The 20,352-nt window shown below is 39.1% G+C and overlaps 1 protein-coding gene across 1 annotated transcript in view; it reads right to left on the bottom strand.

Moving 5' to 3' along the window:
* LOC122816842 (DEP domain-containing mTOR-interacting protein-like) overlaps window positions 1–20,352 on the bottom strand; it is a 699,106-nt gene that overhangs the window by 108,498 nt on the left and 570,256 nt on the right. Inside the window, exon 8 of the mRNA XM_044089901.1 lies at window positions 8,848–8,952. Within this exon, the coding sequence (XP_043945836.1) occupies window positions 8,848–8,952 (105 nt within the window). The remainder of the gene's footprint in view (window positions 1–8,847; window positions 8,953–20,352) is intronic.

Raw genomic sequence — 20,352 nt, 5'->3', positions numbered from 1 at the left:
ACGTCCGAAGGTCCTGCAGCAGTCAAAATAGTGGGCCTTGATGGCTCCCCATGGGAGTCCGTATCGGCCATCGGTTCAGAAGTGGCGGACGACAGGGGCTGCAAAAGCGCCTCACTGATGACAGCCGAACCGGACGCTGGCTCCAGCTGCAACGAGTCCTGTTTGGACCTCGGCGGCCTGTCTTTGTCTTTGCGCTTCTTTTGGACTCCGGTAGTGTCCGACGACATCCTGTAATTGAAGCGTCTGCCAAAATAATTTAAAGCCCAATCGTACCTGCGCTTGATAGTACGAGAGTTGAACCTGGCACAGAACCGACAACAAGAAACGTCGTGGTCAGGGCCTAAGCAAGGTAGACAGTAAGAGTGGAAATCTTTATGAGGTATTTGTTTCCCACACGCTATACAATTATTAACTTTTTCTGACATCGGAGGAACAAGAAAAAGATTCCCCAACGGGGTACTTAGCTTTGAGAAGAGAAGTAAGAACTTCGGACCGACAACAACCAAATATGCTGTTCGAAAATCGCCAACCAACGACTTGCGAGCTGCTTTCCACCGCACGGCAAGAAAGACTGGAGAAGATGGCGTCGGCTGAGGGCTATGTACCAAAGCGTACTGACGTCAGGGTACTAGCTTATACAGCCGACGCCGGACCCAGACTTTGGGATTCTGGCCGACCTCGGGCTGCCTGCCGGCAGGAGCACCCTACAGTTATGACTGCAACAGTGAAACACGAAGAACATCATGACAAGGTAACTAAAATAAAAATATACACTGCACGTCAGTTGTCACATGGAATGTAGGTAGGTTTTGCATCCTGTAGAAATGAAGGAAAACATTTTCAGACATTATTAAGGGAATAAGACAACTACCTATTTCATACAAAACAAAACTGAAAATAAAGGAAGCAGGAAAAACTGATAGCCACTATTTTTTTCCGATGTGGAGGTGGATTATAAAATAAGTGGGAGAGTTTTCTCCACTGTTCCATAAGATCCTAATTTAAACACAGTAATACAGGATGTATCAAAACGTAGGACTGGACTACAGGTCATTTGGAAGGGTAGGATCAGGCAAGCAAGATGAAAATTAGGATATATATATATATATATATATATATATATATATATATATATATATATCAGCTGAATGTGAATGAGAGAGGATGTATAAAATGCCTTCACTAAACTGTGGATTTTTAATACATGGAAATGCCAATGTGGCAGTCAAGGACAAGGGCATATCTAACCAGTTGCCAGTGGTAATCAAGATCAACTGAAAGGAAAAAGGGAGGCTGTATCAGGATGAAAATAACCACACTAAAATTGAAACAATGAGTGAAAACAGCTGCTAGAAAAAAGGTAAACCAATCGATTGATGGAAATTATATATACGGGGAAAATGTAGGCATGAAATGGTGAGATAAAGTTAAAGCATCAATCAGGTGAGAAATTATGGGTGTAGAAAGAAGGAGAAAGAAAAATAAAAATATTATTCATGATGCAAGAAGAAAGATTGGTGGGGATCCAAAAACTGAGTTGGAAAAAATAAGGAACGCACATGGTATCATGGAGGAGACAAAATGTCACTGCAAAGGCAAGGCAGTAGTAATTAACAAACTTAGGATGGATGCAATTATCAAAAGAGATTGTTGGTGGATGGTTAGTAAAAATAGGGAGATATATATTTTGCATGGTAGTTATAACATGGACACAGAATACAGTAAAGGAAATTTGGATTAACTCAAGGAATGCTACAAAGGAAGTCAGAGACATTAGGAACAAGTTACAGGAATTCAAAGAGGAACTCATACCTCTCAATCTCTTAGAACAAGAAATCTGGACAAAGTTATAAATAAAAGTGGAACATAGGCCGAAAAATAGGGACAATTTTTAAATATTGCTCTTGCAAACTTAGAAAGTTGATAGAATAAGAGGTTGTGCATTAACATGAATTTTCTGAAGGTATGAAATCTGAAACTCAAATGTCTGTCATTATTTTCTAACTTCATCTTTAATGATTTGCCACTAATTTGCTAGACAACCACAATTTTATGAAAAACGGACCAGAAATATGAGGCAAAAATCTGGGCATTCTGGTAAAATCTGTACAGTTGAGTGGTATGGAGGAACTATATAACTATATAAGAAGAAGACGAGGTGGATATTGAACTATAGGAGTATACTGCCACCTGGAAAAAGATGCAGCTAAAGCTAATAGACAGGAGGAAGCCGAATTAACACATTATGGTTAAAGGGGTAAAGAAAGTGAATAAAAGCTTAAAATGGGGAGCTGCAACATACGGTTTCTTGACAGAATTCTATAAGTGGAGAAGGAACTGATTGGCAAAAACCTAACAAAATAGCATACTGCCACAGGGGAAGGGACTATATCTCCTTGTCATCTTAGAGGGCTAGATTGGTAGTGCTAGCTAAGCAGAGAGAAGAGATTTATAGGAATTAGCAGCCCATTCTATTTAATAAATTTAGATATGAAGATAATGGCTAATGTTTCAACCAGATGACTGGAAGCAGTTCTCACTAGTATTACTGAGAAGGGTCAAGGGAAAATCATGAATGGCAGGGAAATATGCTGACAACTCCTTGGTAATTCCATGGTTTACAGGGGTATGATGAATGTTGATGAGGCAAGGTTGTTATTATTTAACATCCTGCAAGTGCTATTTTTTTTTCTGGATGGCAAATCCTGGGGGATGCCCTGCACCATCACTGGATAGAGTACAGGTTCAGCAGATGGATTAAGGTTGCATATAAGGTACTGTAAACTGAAATCCTAGGAAATAGAGGAATGACATAAGGGGTCTATACTATATAAGCAAATGCTTAAAATCGCAAACGCTATATAATCAACCCAAACACAATGCAAATGCAACCACACCCCCCGATGTGGGGGGCTGTGCCCTCCACCTCCCTGCTTAAATATACCAACTCTGAGATCGCACCACAGTGGAGGAAATGGCAAAGTCCTGAAAATGGCCCAGTGATTTTTTCCCTAGAAAAAAAATCACTGTTCTGTGCTTTTGGCATTTTACCATTTCGGGTAAACAAGTTAGATGAAACAGCATTCGCAACTTTAAGCATTCGCTTAAATAATAGAAACCCTGGCATACGTAGCTCAGGGAGGGGGGTTAGAAGAACTAGACATGGACGCCCACCATCACCAAACCTCTGCTTCAGTGATGGATGTGTTGGCAGGCAGGTTGTGGGTATAACCTAGTGACAAAGAAAAGGAAGAGAAAGATAAGTTGTTCATAATGCGTTCAAATTACCCAACTTTAATGGCAGAAAGATCATGAAAAGTTTTTGGAGGGAATTTGATTTGGAAACCTTTGAGCAATCTGGAAAAGTTTCAGATCTGCAATGTGACAGAAACAGAAAAGTTATAGTTTGGATCTATAAGATTTGAGGAGAAGGAATAACAGGATTGTACAAAAAAGAAAGGACCCTTGTAGAAATGTCCTCAAGGTGTATGAGAAGGTTAAGAATCACTTAAAATATATGGCTAAATTACCCACATAGGTAAAACAATGGTCATAAACATCTGACAGCTATTTTGTTCCATACTGGGCAGATTATTTTATTTATTTATTTTATTTTACATTTGTTAACCGGGATAGTCTGACTGGACATGTGTCCATTTACAGCGGAAACCTGGGGCGAAAAGCTCCGAATTAATATATACAAGTAGTGAAACTTATATTGTAGAAAAAGCTCTACAACAATTTACATTAATAATAAACATAGTTTTGTACAGCTTATATTGTAGAAAAAGCTCTACAACAAATTACAATAATAATAAACATATTATTGTACAAGTGACAAACAGGCAAATAACTGGTCAAAGGTACATTTCATAGAAAGAAAGCAAAAGTTAAAATTAACCCAAAATAGGGGATTCATTTATTGCAGTGGGGGTTCCTGAGTTTGTAGTAGAACATCTGGAGACTGCATCTGCATCATTTATGTGCAGTTTCAATGATAGGGGTGTTATGTGATGCATGGGCATAACCAAAATTTTAACAGGTGTACTTTGAGAGAGTTTTTTAATAGTGTAGTTGAAAGAGCTGAGGTCAGAGAGGTGGGAAGGTTGTTCCAGTTTCTGGCAATGTTGTGGGAGAACAGAGCTTTTCCTACAGAGTTATTGGCATTAGAGATACAGAGGAGAGATTTTTCTGAGGAGCAGAGGGGACGATTTGCTCTGTACTGGGTTAGGAGTTTTCAAAAGGAGATAAAAAAGGAGTGTAAGGAGGTAAGTGGCCCATACCATAGCCCTCAATTGCACAGACTTTTGCAGAATGTCTAGAGTTCTTCCTCATATTTTTGGTCTGTTCCTTGTAAAATTTGTGATTTGCATTTCTGACTTCATATCCTTCAGAAAGTGCACGGTAACACAGGACCTTTTATTCTAGCAACTTTCTAAATTTATAAGAGCAATATTTAAAATCTGTCCCTATTATTTTTGGCTTTGTCTAGATTTTTTTTGTGCTAATAGGTTGAGAGCTATGGCCTGTACTACCCTAAATAGACTACCTACCTACCCATAGGAAGAAGGCAGACAGAGACTGCCATGTGGTCCTAGGGGTTCCCTATGAAAATCCCAAATGCACAGAATCTTGACGCCCTAAATACCGAGACAAAAAGCCCGAAACCTCACATTACTGAAAGACCAGAAGCGCGAAATTCAAAATCCCGATGTTAACGGATTTTGAGTTAGCACTTCTGCTGTTGCGGTTCAGGTAAGTATGTCTGTGTAAGTGTGTTTGTGAGGGGCTTTAGTGTGTGTAAATGTGTGGTGTGTGTGTGTGTGTGTGTGTGTGTGTGTGTGTGTGTGTGTGTGTGTGTGTGAGGGACTGTAATGTGTGGGTGTGAGTTTGCCTTGTGTTTATGTTTGTGCGATCTCGGAGTTAGAATAATAAAGTAGGGGGGTTTGTTTGGTTATGGGGCGAGGGTTTGTGTATGTTTGTGTGTGTGCTGTATGTATGTATGTATTAGTTTCGCAATTTTGAATTTTGCGCTTTCAACGTTTTGGTAATGTTGGGTTTCGGGCTTTTTGTCTTGGTATTTTGGGCGTCGGGATTCTGAGATTTCGTAGGGGACCTGGCCCAAGATATATAATAACCGTCAACATAACACAGAGGGTGTGAGGATCCAAATGAAGCCTAGAGGCAATACAAAACTGGGTCAAATCTTCCACAAAGGTCTTCAAGATTAGAAACTTATAATTTTCTAGAAAGCAGAACTGTAGACTATATTTAGTGATGTTGGAGTAGTATACTTTATTTATTTGACATTTGTTAACCGGGTTAGTCCAACTGAGCCAGTGGCCCATTTTCAGTGGAGATCCGAGGAGAAAAGCTCCAGAAATTTTACAGATACAATGAAGTAATATCACAGTTAACAATTAACAACAGAGTTAAAATGAAGTACTAACAAAGTTATCAGGTATTTATATGTACAAAAAAGAAAGCAAAATACAAAACAGATAATTGTTGTGATGTCAGCAAGGTTTATTCTCTGTAAGGAAACAGTAACATTTTTGCATGTGAACTATTGTATCTAACTTTATTTATTTGTTACGTTAATACTATATGGATAGGGTACTGTTTATAAACACACACACACGCACGCGCACACACACACACACACACACACACACACACACACACACACACACACACACACACACACACACACACTCATGTTTCTTGCCACCCCCACCATGGTACAGAGGCATGGATGATTCATTCCTTCCTCCCTCTTGAGCCACTCCCTCACTTTTGGAAATGACAGGGGGGAATTACCATACTCCTTTACAGAATGGATCTACTCACGCAAGAACAGGGGTTTTTGATACATCTCAATATCAATCAAATTCAATTGACTGCCTGAATGATAGGCTCTTTATTCCTTTTAGGCTTCTGTTTACTGAAGGCCTACAGAAATTACTAAAGGAGGCAAGAAAGCCTGCTACTAGAAAATCATATATTAGCAAATGAAAAATGTTTTCTAGTTTGTGACAACAAAATCACCAGCACCCATTCAGGGTTAGCTGTACTCTAGTTCTAGAAAATTTGTGTGAGTTACTATGCTATTGCCTTTCTTATTCTACTACCAAGGTTCATTTACCTGCCATGGATCCTCATCTTTAAAAGTGGTCTCATTTCAAAATGTTCTTGAAAGGGGTCTTGCATAAGAGGCTTCCTAGAAAAGCAGTGGCCCCTCCTTGGGATCTTAATTTTGTGCTAGAGAATCTAACACATGCTCCCTTTGAACCAGCTAATCTAGCTGACTTGACTTTCCTAATATGCAAAACAGTTTTACTGTTTGATCTGACCTCTACAAAAAGGGTATCCGAGTCACAAGCTGTTATAGAGAGTCAACCATACCTCATTTTCCAGAGGTTCATGGTTTACCATCTGAGGGCACTGGTTCAACCAGCTACTCTTGTGCATCTTATGTTATGGTAAGTTTAACTTACACAATTGTACTTTTCCAGTCTGCCATAAATCACTCAAGAAGTTAAGCCATAATGTCAAGCCAAGGCCATCTGCAGACCACATACCAACAAATGATACCAATTGCTTTACAAACCTCCAACAACTTTGAGAGGTTAAAAACCAAGTTAAATCCTCTATAATCTACAGCAAAAGAAACACTTTTGTGTATCAACAAAAACATTCTCACAGATCCCCTAAAACTTATGGAATACCACTGCTCATTATTTGAAATATGGCCTTTTGTCTTCTTCTTCCCCATTTCCATAACTTACCAGTGTTAATAAGGCCATATACTTTGGAATCCACTTTACAGACTCAGATCAGCAAACTATCCCTTGATTGGTGACACACCACTATTTTACTGTTTCAGTGCCAGTGTCCTGTTTTCATTCGTCAGATTTATATTCCTTACATATTTCCTGAATGCCTTAGTAAACAAAAATCTGGATTAGCCTCCATAGAAAAGTTATCATGAGAATTATTGAAGGCTGCAGCCATGTCCATAGTTTACCCTGTGTCACTATTAATCAACTGCTTTTTCAAAAAAGAAGCTCCCTGTGCCAATACAAATTAACCAGTTAAGTGAAGAAGAAAAGGTACCTGCAATCTGGAAACAGGCCCTTGTAACACATCTACATAATGAACCCACCAGCATTGCTCTTAGCAGTTACCACTCTAGTGTCCTGCCAAAAAGAAAAAAAAAACTAGATAACTTTATACAGGCTTAGGTCCTCTATAACCTTGTTAATAAAAATCTCTTGTACCTAGCAGACAACATGGCTTTCAATCTCATCATGGCAAAACACAGTTGTGCTTCACACCACTGGGTATCTCCACATTCATGTAACAAGGGTATGGGATCACTCTTTTTAGACCTCTTTAAGGCATTTAGTATGGTCAGCAATCTCTGCCTTCTGGACCTTCTGCCTTATACGGGCTCTCTCTCACTACTTGTACATGACCTAGGAGCTATCTCAAAGGGGGGATACAGTTCATCATCTGTGATGATGCAGTACATCCCTCTCCCAGTGACCCTAGGTTTTCCACAAAGCTTAGTATTTGGCCTTGTACTCTTCTTCAGTGGAATGATGAAGCTCTGTGGTGACACCAAGCTGGATGCTGATGATTTTGCCATCCTTCTGATGGGTGATTCTGTCTTTGTCTTCAGTTCTAAATTACAGAGCACATTCAGCTCCATGCAATGCCTGTGTAAAGTCTTCTGGAAGAGTGTTATTAACAAAACCAAAGCAATTGTTTTCTTTACAAGGATCATAGGAATGAGAGGAGTAATCCTACTTAAGTTCCTTTCCCACTCTATTTGGACTGTCCAATGATAATTTCAAGTTTGAGATGCATGTAAGTACTGCATTAACTGCTTGGCTTTTTACTGTATCAGGGCATCTCCTTTGACCCCTTCTCTACTCTGTGAATATATATAGTTACTAACCTTTGACCTCTTCTTTTTCACATACCTAGTAAGTTATAACAGGATTGCTAGACGTGTAGCTGGCCACCAAGCTAGAATGCAACACAGTGCTTTGATCCCAGTTTTCAGTTAACTTGAATTCAGTCACTACCTCTCCCTAATTCAGAGAAAACCTACCCATAAAGCATTGATGTCCCCCTAAAGCCTCTTTCCTGTTTATGTACTGAAATGGCATAAACATTAAACTCTTACCTTTGGTCATGTCAAGGGCTTTTCATATCCATACCTAAATCCAGAAACAGATTGTAGATTCTTGCTTCTCTGTCTATACTGGCAATCTCTGGAACACACTACCACTTGCTCCACACCAAATTACTTCAAAGTATGCACTCAAAAACCTCACTGAAAGATTCTCTCCACATGAAATTGATCTATTTTTGTGGAGACACATGACATGAACATTTGCTGCTTACAGATAAAAAAAAAATAATTATAAAATTCAAACTTAACTCCTGTTATGATGTCTGCTATGTATTTAATAATACAGAAATCAGTGCTTTACATTAACAGATATAACATTTTTATCTAACTTGCTGATTTCAGTAAGTACATTACATGCTTTTGTAATTTCCTTTTACTTGTACCTCATGTAACAAACTGTATTAACCTGACTCGTGCTCTGCCCGCCTAGCCTCTCTATAGTAATCCAGTTATCATTTCACTGCACACTGCATCATCTGTGTTTATTAAATGAGTAACAGTTGTATTGCATATACATTATATTTAAGTCTGTATAACAATCAAGAGTTCTTGAAGCCTTGCTCCCAGGAAGCCAGTGAAAATGGGCACTGCCCTTTTAGATATATCCTGTCACCAAATGTAAGTAAGTAACATGTAATATTTACCTTCAGCCCTGATGAAGCTGCAGGGCCATCAGGGTCTACAGCTTGGATGTGGCAAGGCCTACAACCTCGCACAACAAATCCCCAGCCAAGAGCATCTCCCACCATCTAAAAATCACAGAAAAGAAAGAGAAGCACCAGTGAAAATCTTGTTGAAACAAACAAATAAACAAACAAACAAAAAAGCAACACTCTGCTATTAGAAGTTGCGAAAAACTGAAAGGCTGCCAGCCCACCTAGATAGAATTTTGTAGATAATTCTATGTCATTGTAAATATTAATATAATCCACAGGCTGTTTTACAAATGTAAGAAAACTAAATGTAAGAAAAACTGTTATATGTTCTGAACTTCAAAAATGTAACCACAGTGCACCCTGCTGGAAGAAAGCTGATAAAGTAAAGCATTTTATGACTGTTTGATCTCAGGGCTCAGAGATGGTATGTCTGGATGAAGAAATTCTTTCTATTGTCTTAGGACAACAGTTAATTGCTAGATTTTACATGTATAATATATTTTATTGCTGTGGCTTCCTGGCCAGGTGCAAGCTTACTAAGAAATGTAAATTTAGAGTTTCTGGTAGCCTGGGAGCCAGAGAAGTGTCAAGAACGATGTAATCTAAAATGAGTCAGCAGTGATGTATTATCAATTTAAGAGATCTCAGAGAGAAAGAGATAGCATTTTGCATTTGTCTTCAGAACTGAGATCACCAGCACTCTGCCTTTGCTCTGGATGCATGTAAATTATTTAGAACATTGTTTCTCTTAGAAATAGACAGAAAATAGTAAGATTAGACTAGCTGTTTTTTATATTTATGTCAGACTATTCTACAGTATTATTTTAAGCATTTTCCTGTGATCTCTGAACTCATGACTAGCATTGTGTTGAACTGAGGAGATTTGTCTTGTGTTTTTCTTATTTATTATTAAATATTTTTAAGCCTTTCAGCTGCGGCTGTTTTGCATAGAGATAATACTAAGCCACTCCAATAGCCTTAAAAGTTCTGGTCACAGTTACTAACTGGATAACAGTATTATTACACTGCAAAATTGGTCACCCTTTGAGAAGGGCCTTATAGTAGCTGATAAGTAGGGGTTCTAGTAGCAGTGGATTACTACCTTATAGCCTGGGCAGAAGGGGCATAACTAGTGAACCTGTGCCGGTCTTACCCAGGAGTCTCTGTGTATTTGTATATAAATCATTTCAAAGTGTGTGTGTGTGTGTGTGTGTGTGTGTGTGTGTGTGTGTGTGTGTGTGTATGTCAGCTACTTGGGCAGGGACATGAAGCACTGGTTGGACAGAAGGAGTACTGGGAGGACTTGGTTTGGAACCCTGGCTAAGGACTCTACTCTATAGCTGTGCCAATGGGGAGTCTTATTGGGGATCTGGAAGAAAGGGAGAAACCAGCCCCAGACTGACTGTGATTTCTGTGTGCTCTTAAGAGAAATTGTACTTTACTGTGTGTGTACTTGTTATCCTTCCCAATGTGCACGTCCCTCACTGGTGCTAGTGGTGAGGATTGAGGCTCCTTGATTACTGGGTCAGTAGATGGGTGTCACATAAGTGCATTAACATTGTTTGATACATATGGTGCTGCCTTCCATGAGTCATTGACATTACATTTCTCATGAAGAGGCTTTGCCAGTAAGTACTATTAGGCACTGCTTCTCTCATACCCCACATCAAGTGCAACACTAACTATAATAGACAAAATCTTGGCAACTCTGGAGAACTGTGATCCCAAATTTGTGTTGGCATAGTCTGTGTTAAGTTGTTGTTCTGTCTTTCGGCTTATCCCGGTTAGGGGTCGCCACAGCGGAACTCCGGTCTGCTAATGTTTGGTAGTGGATTTTTACGTGCCGCGTTACCAGCCCTGATGCACAACCTTCAGCGAAGGCACGTTCATTCACGCATGCCTCCACACAGAAGACACTCTAGCTGAGAATCGAACGAGACAACGTTTTGCTGTGAGGCGACAACGCTACCGCAGCACCACTACCGCGGGCTACAGTCTGTGTTAAGTAATCAAGTCATTTACTTATTTGCATTTGTTTACTGGGGTAGTCTGACTGGGTCAGCAAAAGCAAACCCCTTTTCAGCTGAGGCTTGAGAAGAAAAGCTCCATACCACAGTATGAAAAAGAGAAAGGACACAAAAGAAAAAAAAATGATACAATACTTTTCCAATTAAGACAACAAAATATAGTTTTCTTATTAACACATAGTAGTGAAATCAAGAGCTAGTCCTTCAGATATATAACTGCATTGCTAAATTTACACAATTATATATACAAAGCAGATTCAGGATAGATCAATTTTAAAAATGAGTCACATTTATGCACAGTTGCATAACATATCAAAGTGCAATAGGAACAGTAGTTGTAAGGCAGAACAAAGCATAAATAGTAGTAATAGAGAGTATCTCTCAGGTAATACCCAGACAGATAGTGCCTATCATGATGCTTTACGTGTCCTGATAAGAAAGGATGGTCTAATTAATTCCAAGCAAGTTCATGCAGATAGGATTAAATAACAGAGCATTCATATTCTGCAAAGTCAGGCAACACAACTGATTATGTGGTAGTATTCAGGGAACCGAATAACCCAATTTTAGTTCTGAGCTGATATACTACCCAGTTAATAAAATGTGAGAGACAGAGCAGGAGTTTACAACTCTGTGCATTTTGTAAGTGCAGGCACAGTACACATTTTGATGTAAGAGACATTGAGAGGTCATAATACCATCTGGGGTACTAAAGGCACAATATAATGATTGAGTGAGCATGTGCATAAACATCAAAGCTATAGAATACAGTGGTATGTGTAGCTTACAATAACAGTAGATTTTTGAGAAAGAAATCAACACTGCAGTAATACTTCTTACACTAGAGATTTGCCAGCTAAGTGCCCAATGTCTAGGGCATCCTCCACGAAGCTTTCTTACAAATTCTCAATTACTGCCTGACAGACACTGGCTCTACATTTCATACACTAAAGGCTACACTAGCTCCATTGTTTGTTTTTTTTTTTTTTTGGTAGAAAAAAGCTCTTGTAAGTGTTGCTGTGGCACTGATTATCCTGCTCCTACACTAATGGGTATAACACTGCTAACTCACACATCCTATCACAGGACGTATTTTTTCACCTAGGTTTGTGGCGACATGCAGGAGCAGCAATCTGGTATATTTGGCCACCTGCTGCTCCTGTGATGGTTGTTATGTGGGCAAAACTACACATCAACTTAGAGAAAGGATACTTGAGCACCTAAGTAATATTCGCAATCATGTAGCATCTAATGCTTTAGCTAATTATGCCCTTTTATTTCCAGGACATAATTCTTTTAAGTTCAGAGTTTTACAGCTTTTGCATTCTCATATTAGAAGAGGTGATTTTAATAATGCTGTTGAAATGTGTAAGTTAAAATGGATTGTTTCTTTGCGAGCATATGAATATCCAGGACCTAACAGTGCTGTGTCCCTTAAACCAACCCTACTGAGTAGGTGGTGACATGGGTCACATCACTTTGTCTGAGTGGTCGTTTTTAATTAGTTTTATTTGATTGGTTGTGTTATGTTTTAAATATTTCTGTGTTTTAATGTATTTTTGTATTTGGTCTAATGAAGTGGTAACCCCGCGAAAGTGCTAACCTTCTTCAATAAACCATTTTTTTACATATCTTTGGTGTTCAACAGAAGTTTATTTTGCCTGGACTGTGTTGGTTGACTCATATTTATTTTTCTCAGTTTTGTTTGTTTTGCTTGTGAGTATCCTTTAGCACTGTGGTTAGCTTATTTTTTGCCTTTTTAGGTAGTGCAGCTTGCCAGGTAAGTCACCTGTTTGGCCCTGCACATATACTTCCCCCTACAGGCAATCACTCTTAAGTATTTGGATAATGACTTATTCACTGCACCCAGTACAAATCTGCACAGGAGGACAAGTCCCATATGTAGACACCCCCCTATTATTGGGGTTGAATGATTGCCTTGGACACCTTTTCAAAATCCCATTTATACTGGGATTCCTTTTGTAAACAATCATTGGTATTTTACTAAGCCTATCAATAAGATCCATTGAACCAAACACTGCTCACCAGTTTTTACCAAAATCTTTTTAATTGCTTTCCCTTTATGACTAAAGGTTAACATCATAGCTTTGTTAAAATCCTTTTCATTAACATTTTTCTACTTATCTGGTCCAATGGATTCTGGTCCACTTAAAACTAGCTGAGACCTCTTATGTCTTGCCATAGTGCTTTCTTCCATTACTGGATTTTAAAAGAAATTCAGAGGGATTCCACCTTTGTAGGAGCATGTCTTTCAATTTTTCAAGTTCCAGACTGAATACGTCATTATTCATGACCAACCTTGAGGGTCTAACCAGCAGTCCCTTTCAAAGTTTTTCTTTTATCACAGTGGCTGGCAACTTTAAATTACAAATAACTATTTGAAAAATGTTTCCAAAAATATTAGACTTCCATTTGCCCCCAAAATGTTCTCTGTAACCAATACATCCAAACAGCTTATTTATACACATGTTTGTCATGCATGAAAGAAAATAAATCAACAGTGTGATTGATGTACTGAATAAAACCATTAAACATTTCATGGGACCATGAACAAATTAAAAAAAAATTGTCATCCAGGAATCTGAAGTATCCTTTAATCATGGTTCAAAAATGACTATCAAAAATATAATGCTTCTCCCATACCCACATAATGCTTGGGCCAGAAGGGAGTCACCATAATGAGTTTTAGACAGTCCTTCTGAATCTTCAGAATGACCCTTAAAATTAGTGAAAAGAGTAGAAAGGCATACAGGAACATTCCTGTCCAAGAAAATGCAAATGCATCTGTTTTCCAGGCCTGCATACATGGAATCCTAGAGCAGAATTATGAAAGCTGTTTGTTGTAAATGGAGACAAACAACTCTATCTGCTGTGTTCCGTACACATGGATCAAATCCTGGAAGACCCTCTGATTCATTTTTCATTCACGAGAGTCGGTCCCAGTCCTGTTCAAAATATTTTGCTCTGATACGATGTAAGAAGCCTGTGGCATGAGATTGTAGTGAATTGCTATATCCCAGGTTGTGTTGGCTAATCTTCACAGAGAATATGATCTGGAAACACATCACTATGGTATTGTCAGTCATCACTTGTAAAGGTTTTTTTGGAGATTACAGAGGAGAAAGAGATTTATGTCCTTTTATTAGTGCCAACTTCTCTTTGAATGTTCATGTGTTTGGTTTGCCTTTTTTATAATAAAAACATCTTCCAAAACTGGAAGTATAGAAGGAACAGCAGTAGGCTGAATTCCACTTGTAATAAATCATACATTTTTTTCAAAGAATCTGGAATGTCTTTTTGCTTCCACTGAAAATATTGATTCATTCTAAAAATGGTTTCAGAAAATGAAAATTCTAAGGGAAACTTTGAAGAAAAATTCTCTTCAGAATTGGAATCTGTTGCCTGAGGGGAAATAATTGAAATTGTTTCCTCTATTGCTATTCCCTCTTCTGCATACTGGGAATTTCCAGAAACTGAAAATGTATTTTTGTTTTACCAGTAGAACCAGAATCTGAAGAGTTAATAGCCTGAAATAAGCGCTGTGGTAATCTCAATAAATAATTCCTATTTAGGGTAACAGAGACAGGGGAAGATAACTGTTTAACTTTCTGCTTCTTTTTAGCAGAAACATCCATAGAAGTAGACTGACTTCTTCCAGGAACAGCACCCCTAGGAACAGGCATCTTAGTCTGACCAGGCAGAGAAGTATTTCCCACTCTTTCCTCCAAGACCAATAACAATGGTTCCCCCATGCCCACAGAGCACACTCCAACAGTCACAGAAAACAAGTTAACACCCTAGTCCTTGGTGGCTGAAGGAACTAAATCAAATGAAACCAGGGAAAAAGATGAGTGGTCTGAAAAACCTGAAATGACCACTGCAGGATCACCCATAAGTGACTGAGGCATGGAAGTAGGCTACTAGACTGGCAAGGGCTGTTTATCAATTTTCTTTTTCTTATGTCTGGAGAAAGAAAGAACCAAAGAACTGATAAGCTGTTCCATTATTAAGCTGAGAAAAAACCCTGAATTTCAGAGAGCAATGCCAGCAATCATTGGTAAAAGGAAAGTAAAATATGCAATGATGGGCACAAAATACAGTTGCCCTACCAACTAAAAGTAATATTTTAAAATTTTGTCAGCTAAAACTAAAGTAAACTTGTTTAAAACAAGCAATTCAAAACACACTCATTTAATGGAAATAAATGTCTAGTGACAGTGTCAAAGCATCAAAACCTAGCAAAACAGTTAACTCAGAAAAGTACTGTTTTGTTAAAACAGAACATGTGGAGATTTTTTTTTTCTCCTGAAGGGAACTTATCTGCCTATGAGTAGAAAAATGATAGCTGACCATCAATCCCCAAAAGTCTGGAAGAGGAGTGATCTTCAGCATCAGTAAACGTCTGAAGGGCTTGGTGTCGAGACCACTCATTTTCTCCCTGCCTTGGTTCAGCTTTCAACAGTTTGGGCACATAGAAGGTCCTTTTAAGTTTCTTAAGCTTTGGAAGCTGGCTAGTTATTATATCCTAGTCGAGATATAACCCATCTAGCTTAGGCTACTGCAGCAGTGATCAGATGATGAACATTGCATGAATAATTCTGAGGTATGGCAATGAATTGACACATAGTTTTGTAACGTGTACATGGCCACAACTCCATGAATATCTGAATCTGAACAAAAACTTTAAAATATTAATTTTAGTTAGTGGGACAAGTGTATTTTGTGCCTATCATTATGTATTTTACTTCCCTTTTACCAATGATTGCTGGCATTGCTCTTCAAGAGTGGATAATACCTTAGATAAAGCTTACTGCAATATTAAAGGAGCCTTTAAAGCTTTGAAGCACCCCAACATAGGCAGCCCTGATCACACTGCCATCCTGCTTCTGCCTACCTATAAGACAGTTTTGCTCAGAGAAAAAACAACTAAAGAGATCAGAGTTTGGCAGAAGGGTTCCATGGATTGCCTTCAGGACTGTTTCAATACCACATGCTGGGAGGTCTTCAAAGAAGTGGCTATGCATAACCTCCAGTTAGACATAGACATCTATACTGAATCAATTCTTGCCTACAAAAATAAATGCGTGGAGGATGTAATTACCATGAAAGCCATCAATGTAAGAGCTAATCAAATGTCTATGAGCTACTGAGGGAAAGAAACACAGCCTTCAAGGCAAATGACAAAGAAAGGTTAAATGTGGCCCATTCAAATCTGAAAAGGGGCATCAAAGAGGCATAGGGGGAGTATGGAAGGAAAATTCAGATCTGCTTCCAAGACATAAAGGATACGAGAAGCCTATGGCAGGGATACAGCAGCTCACAGACTATAAGTCCAAATCACCCCAATGTGATGACAGCTTGGAATTCCTAAATGAACTGAACTCCTTCTTTGGCAGGTTTGAGGAGAAGAACACCACTGTACCTTCTAAAACAAACACTGGCAAAGAGGAGACAGTGCTCACCTTACACTCCGAGGAGGTGAGACTTCAGCTTAAGAAGGTGAATCCTAGGAAGGCTGCTGGACCAGCCAACATACCTGGCAAGGTACTGAAGGGGTATGCTGATCAGTTATATCTGGTACTGACAGACATCTTCAACTCATCCCTTGCTATGGAGAAAGTTCCCTCATGTTTCCCTATTACAAAAAAGGCAAACCAAACACACGAACATTCAAGTATTGTCCCACTTCCAAAGAAACCCAAACCTACTTGCCTCAATGACTTCAGACCGGTTGCCTTAACCTCAAACATCATGAAGTGCTTTGAGAGGATTGTGATGAAACATCTATCTGCAAGTCTGCCTAAGTCCTTCGATCCACTCTGGTTTGTATACCAGGCAAATAGATCAACTGCAGATGCTATATCAGTCACAGTACACCTTACATTAAACACCTAGAAGGGAGGAACAACTAAGAAAGGATGCTGTACATCAACTTCAGTTCTGAGTGCAATGCTGTAATACCGATGCAACTGGTGGAAAAACTCATGAAACTTGAGATAAACAAGCACCTATGTAACTGGACTCTTGACTTTCTGATTGGTAGACTCCAGTGGACATGCACTGGAAGCAACACCTCTCAATGCATAGTCCCGAATACCAGTGTTCCCTAAGGTCGTGTGCTCAGCCCCTTGTTCTTCACCAGCCTCACCCATGACTGCACTGCAAAATATAAGTCAAACTATGTTATAAAATTTGCTGATGATACCACAGTCGTGGGTCTCATTAGTGGTGGGAATGAACATAACTACAGGGATGAGGTGAACACTTTGATTGCCTGGTATGACAGGAATAATCTGGACCTGAATGTTAATAAGACCAAAGAAATGATTATGGACTTCAGGAGAAAGGCAACAGTTCACCAACCACTCACTATCAAAGGGGAGGTAGCAGAGAAAGTCAAAACAACCAAGTTCTTGGGCCTTCACATCTCTGATGACCTCTCCTGGGCTGCTAGCATGAACCGTATAGTCAAGAAGGCTCAGCAGAGGCTTCACCTCCTGAAAAAGCTACCTCTGTCTGCTCTTATCACTTTTTACAGGGGAGCTATCGAGAACATCTTCACTAGCAACTTCATAGCATGGTTCAGTAACTGCGCAGCTGCTGAGAAGAAGAAACTCTAGAGGGTGGTGAGGGTGGCTGAGAAAACCTTGGCCACAAACTTCTCTTCTATTCAGGAGCTTTTCTTTACGAGAGCAAGAAAGAGAACATATAAAATACTTGCTGATTCGACCCATCAGGCCCACAACTGGTTCTCACAACTTGCGTCTGGAAGGAGGTTCCGCAGCTTCTGCTGTAGGACTACTAGATTCATGAACAGTTTGTATCCTACAGCTGTGAGACTTATTAATACAGACACCAACCATAATACCTGATACACTGAAGCCTCTTTTTTCATTTAATCCTGCTGCTCTGAGCAATTACTGCCAGCATTACTATTATGCAATGTGATGGCTATACTGAGTCACGTCTAAGGTTAACAAGTGCAATGTGGTAACTAAACAGCTGCTATTCACTACTCTCTATTGATTCTCTATCTTAACAATGTAGGGGTTTGGTGGTGGGTATTTATTTATTATTTATCACTGGATAATGGGTATTGAATGTGTTTATCTAATGTGAACTACCTCTTGCATGTCATACATGTTATTTTCTTTCTTATGTTGTTTTCTGATACTGCTGTATCTACATTATTTGCACTGCATTTCTCTCATGAACTGACATTTGTAATTTTGTTTAGGCTGTACTTGTGTGGTCCTAAATGACAATAAAGTTTCTTTGAATCTTTGAAAACTTCCATTCACAACAGTTGTAGACTGCCCAGTTGTCTTAAGATGTTAATAAACTCCTCTGCCTATCAGTATCAAAGAATTGCTATTTTATTTTTAACAGCAGAAAATCTCCAGAACTATGGAGGTGACAGCCATCATTCAGACAGCCATGAGGGTTTCTTGCACCCTCACCAATATCTTTCTTATTATCTAACTCCATTCTCTGGGGGGGGGAGAAGCTACTTGCATCATCACTAGAACCCACATTGCTTCTTTGACATGGAGGTGAGAGCCATCATTCAGACAGCCATGAGGGTTTCTTGCACCCACACCAATATTATCTAACTCCATTCTCTTGGGGGGAGGGGCTACTTGCATCATCACTAGAAGTCAAATTGCTTCTTTGACATGCTAAACATTACTGATCACATACTGATGTGGGTGTGACTAAAGAAGAACACAAAAATATTGACATTGTATGGCCTTCACTATTATCATAAAAGATATACAAAGATTGAAAAAAAGAGCTACTGATTATTGATAGGTAGTTGTGGGATGCAACAGGGCGGCCACGGTGGTGCAGTGGTTAGCATTGTCACCTCACAGCAAGCGGTTCTCCGGTTCGAGCCTTGGCTGGGGTGCCTTCTGTGCAGAGTCTGCATGTCCTCCCTGTGTTAGTGTGGGTTTCCTCCGGGTGCTCTGGTTTCCTCCCACATCCCAAAGACATGCTGCAGGTGGATTGGACACACTAAATTGACCCTAGGTGTGAGTGTGCATGTGTGTGCCTTCTGTGGAAGGTTGGGTGCTGGGCTGGCAGCTCGACACTGTAAAACTCCACTGCCAATCATGAGAGGACAGGTGATCTGCTGTGGCGACCCCTAACCGGGAAAAGCCGAAAGAAGAAGAAGTTTTGGGATGCAACAAGAGTATGCCTATGCTTTACAAGTGCTAAAGGAACATAACCATAAGCTACTGTGGAACATATTCAAGACTCAAATGTATAAGGTGTTACCCAGGTTGCAAAGAAAGTTATTGCACTTATAGAGACATGAACCAATTGTGAGTTTTAAACCAGCAAAAGAGATGCATGTTATAAATATGCTGCATTGTTTAAATTTGCCAGAGCAACAAGTAGATCCGGTTTGAGATGAACTGAAAGATTACTGGAAAATTTCACAGCTACCTATGACAGAAACAATTTAAAGTGTATCACAAATGTACTGTGATTCTGTGATATGCAATGTTGATCTAATAGTAATAATTTCCTGGAAGACCATGAATAAACCTGGAGATAATTTGTTTCAGTTTCAAGACAAAGTATAGTTGATCTCTTATGGCTATTATCTGAAGTTTCCAGAGTTAGTGATGCTAACAAATAGTGCAAGATAAGATGTACCAGTCAATATTTGACATTATGTAAGCATGAGAATTGGTTTCATACAATGTGAATTCCAGCATATCCCATATTACCAATTACAACCTAATGGCCAACTTGAGGGGCAGTACAAGCTGTCAAGAACTTTGAAGTAATTGTAAACATTAGCACTGACTGTTATGTAAAAGCTTATCTAGTGTTAGCTGGATAAGGAAATACTCCAGTGTAAGCCACTGGTCTACTGCCTGCTCATTTACCCATGGCATTTTTGGATAGTACATAAAAATAAAGAACTCTCGCATCTTATTTTTGTTAACTCCCGAAAAGCAAATTCAGGTTTAAGACAGACTTAAACTGAATCAGTGAAGGCAGTCATTTTATTCTGATCAGCATGATAAAAGTCTCACAATTAAAGGGAATACATAATGTGCAATATGATAAAGTCTGCATGTGTGTTGGGGGGGGGGCAAAAGCTGCCATTTTTTCAAAAAGCTGATGGCTGAACTGTATCAAAAATTATAATAGGCATCTGTATATCCTTTTTAAAATGAATATTCTGAAAATAAGTGAGACACTGTTCATGATGCCTTCAGAAATGCTGAGTTACTCAAAGAAGTGTTCGGAGAGATGTCCAAACAGGCACTTTATGATGAAGTTGTGAAACCAGAGTCCTAGTGAACCAGTGAGTTGACATCAGCTATGCTGGCTAGAAAATTCCCTAAGTTTTCCAGGTTTAGAAGATTACTCAGAAAGCTGAAAGATATATAAAGTATTCATGAATCAAATGTTCAATAAAGAATGG

Source organism: Protopterus annectens, chromosome 12.part0, assembly GCF_019279795.1.
Source record: "Protopterus annectens isolate FY-2018-M chromosome 12.part0, PAN1.0, whole genome shotgun sequence".
NCBI classification, from domain to species: Eukaryota; Metazoa; Chordata; order Ceratodontiformes; family Protopteridae; genus Protopterus; species Protopterus annectens.
The sequence above is the reverse complement of the archived record's forward strand: the minus strand, read 5'-3'. Positions and strand labels throughout refer to the sequence as shown.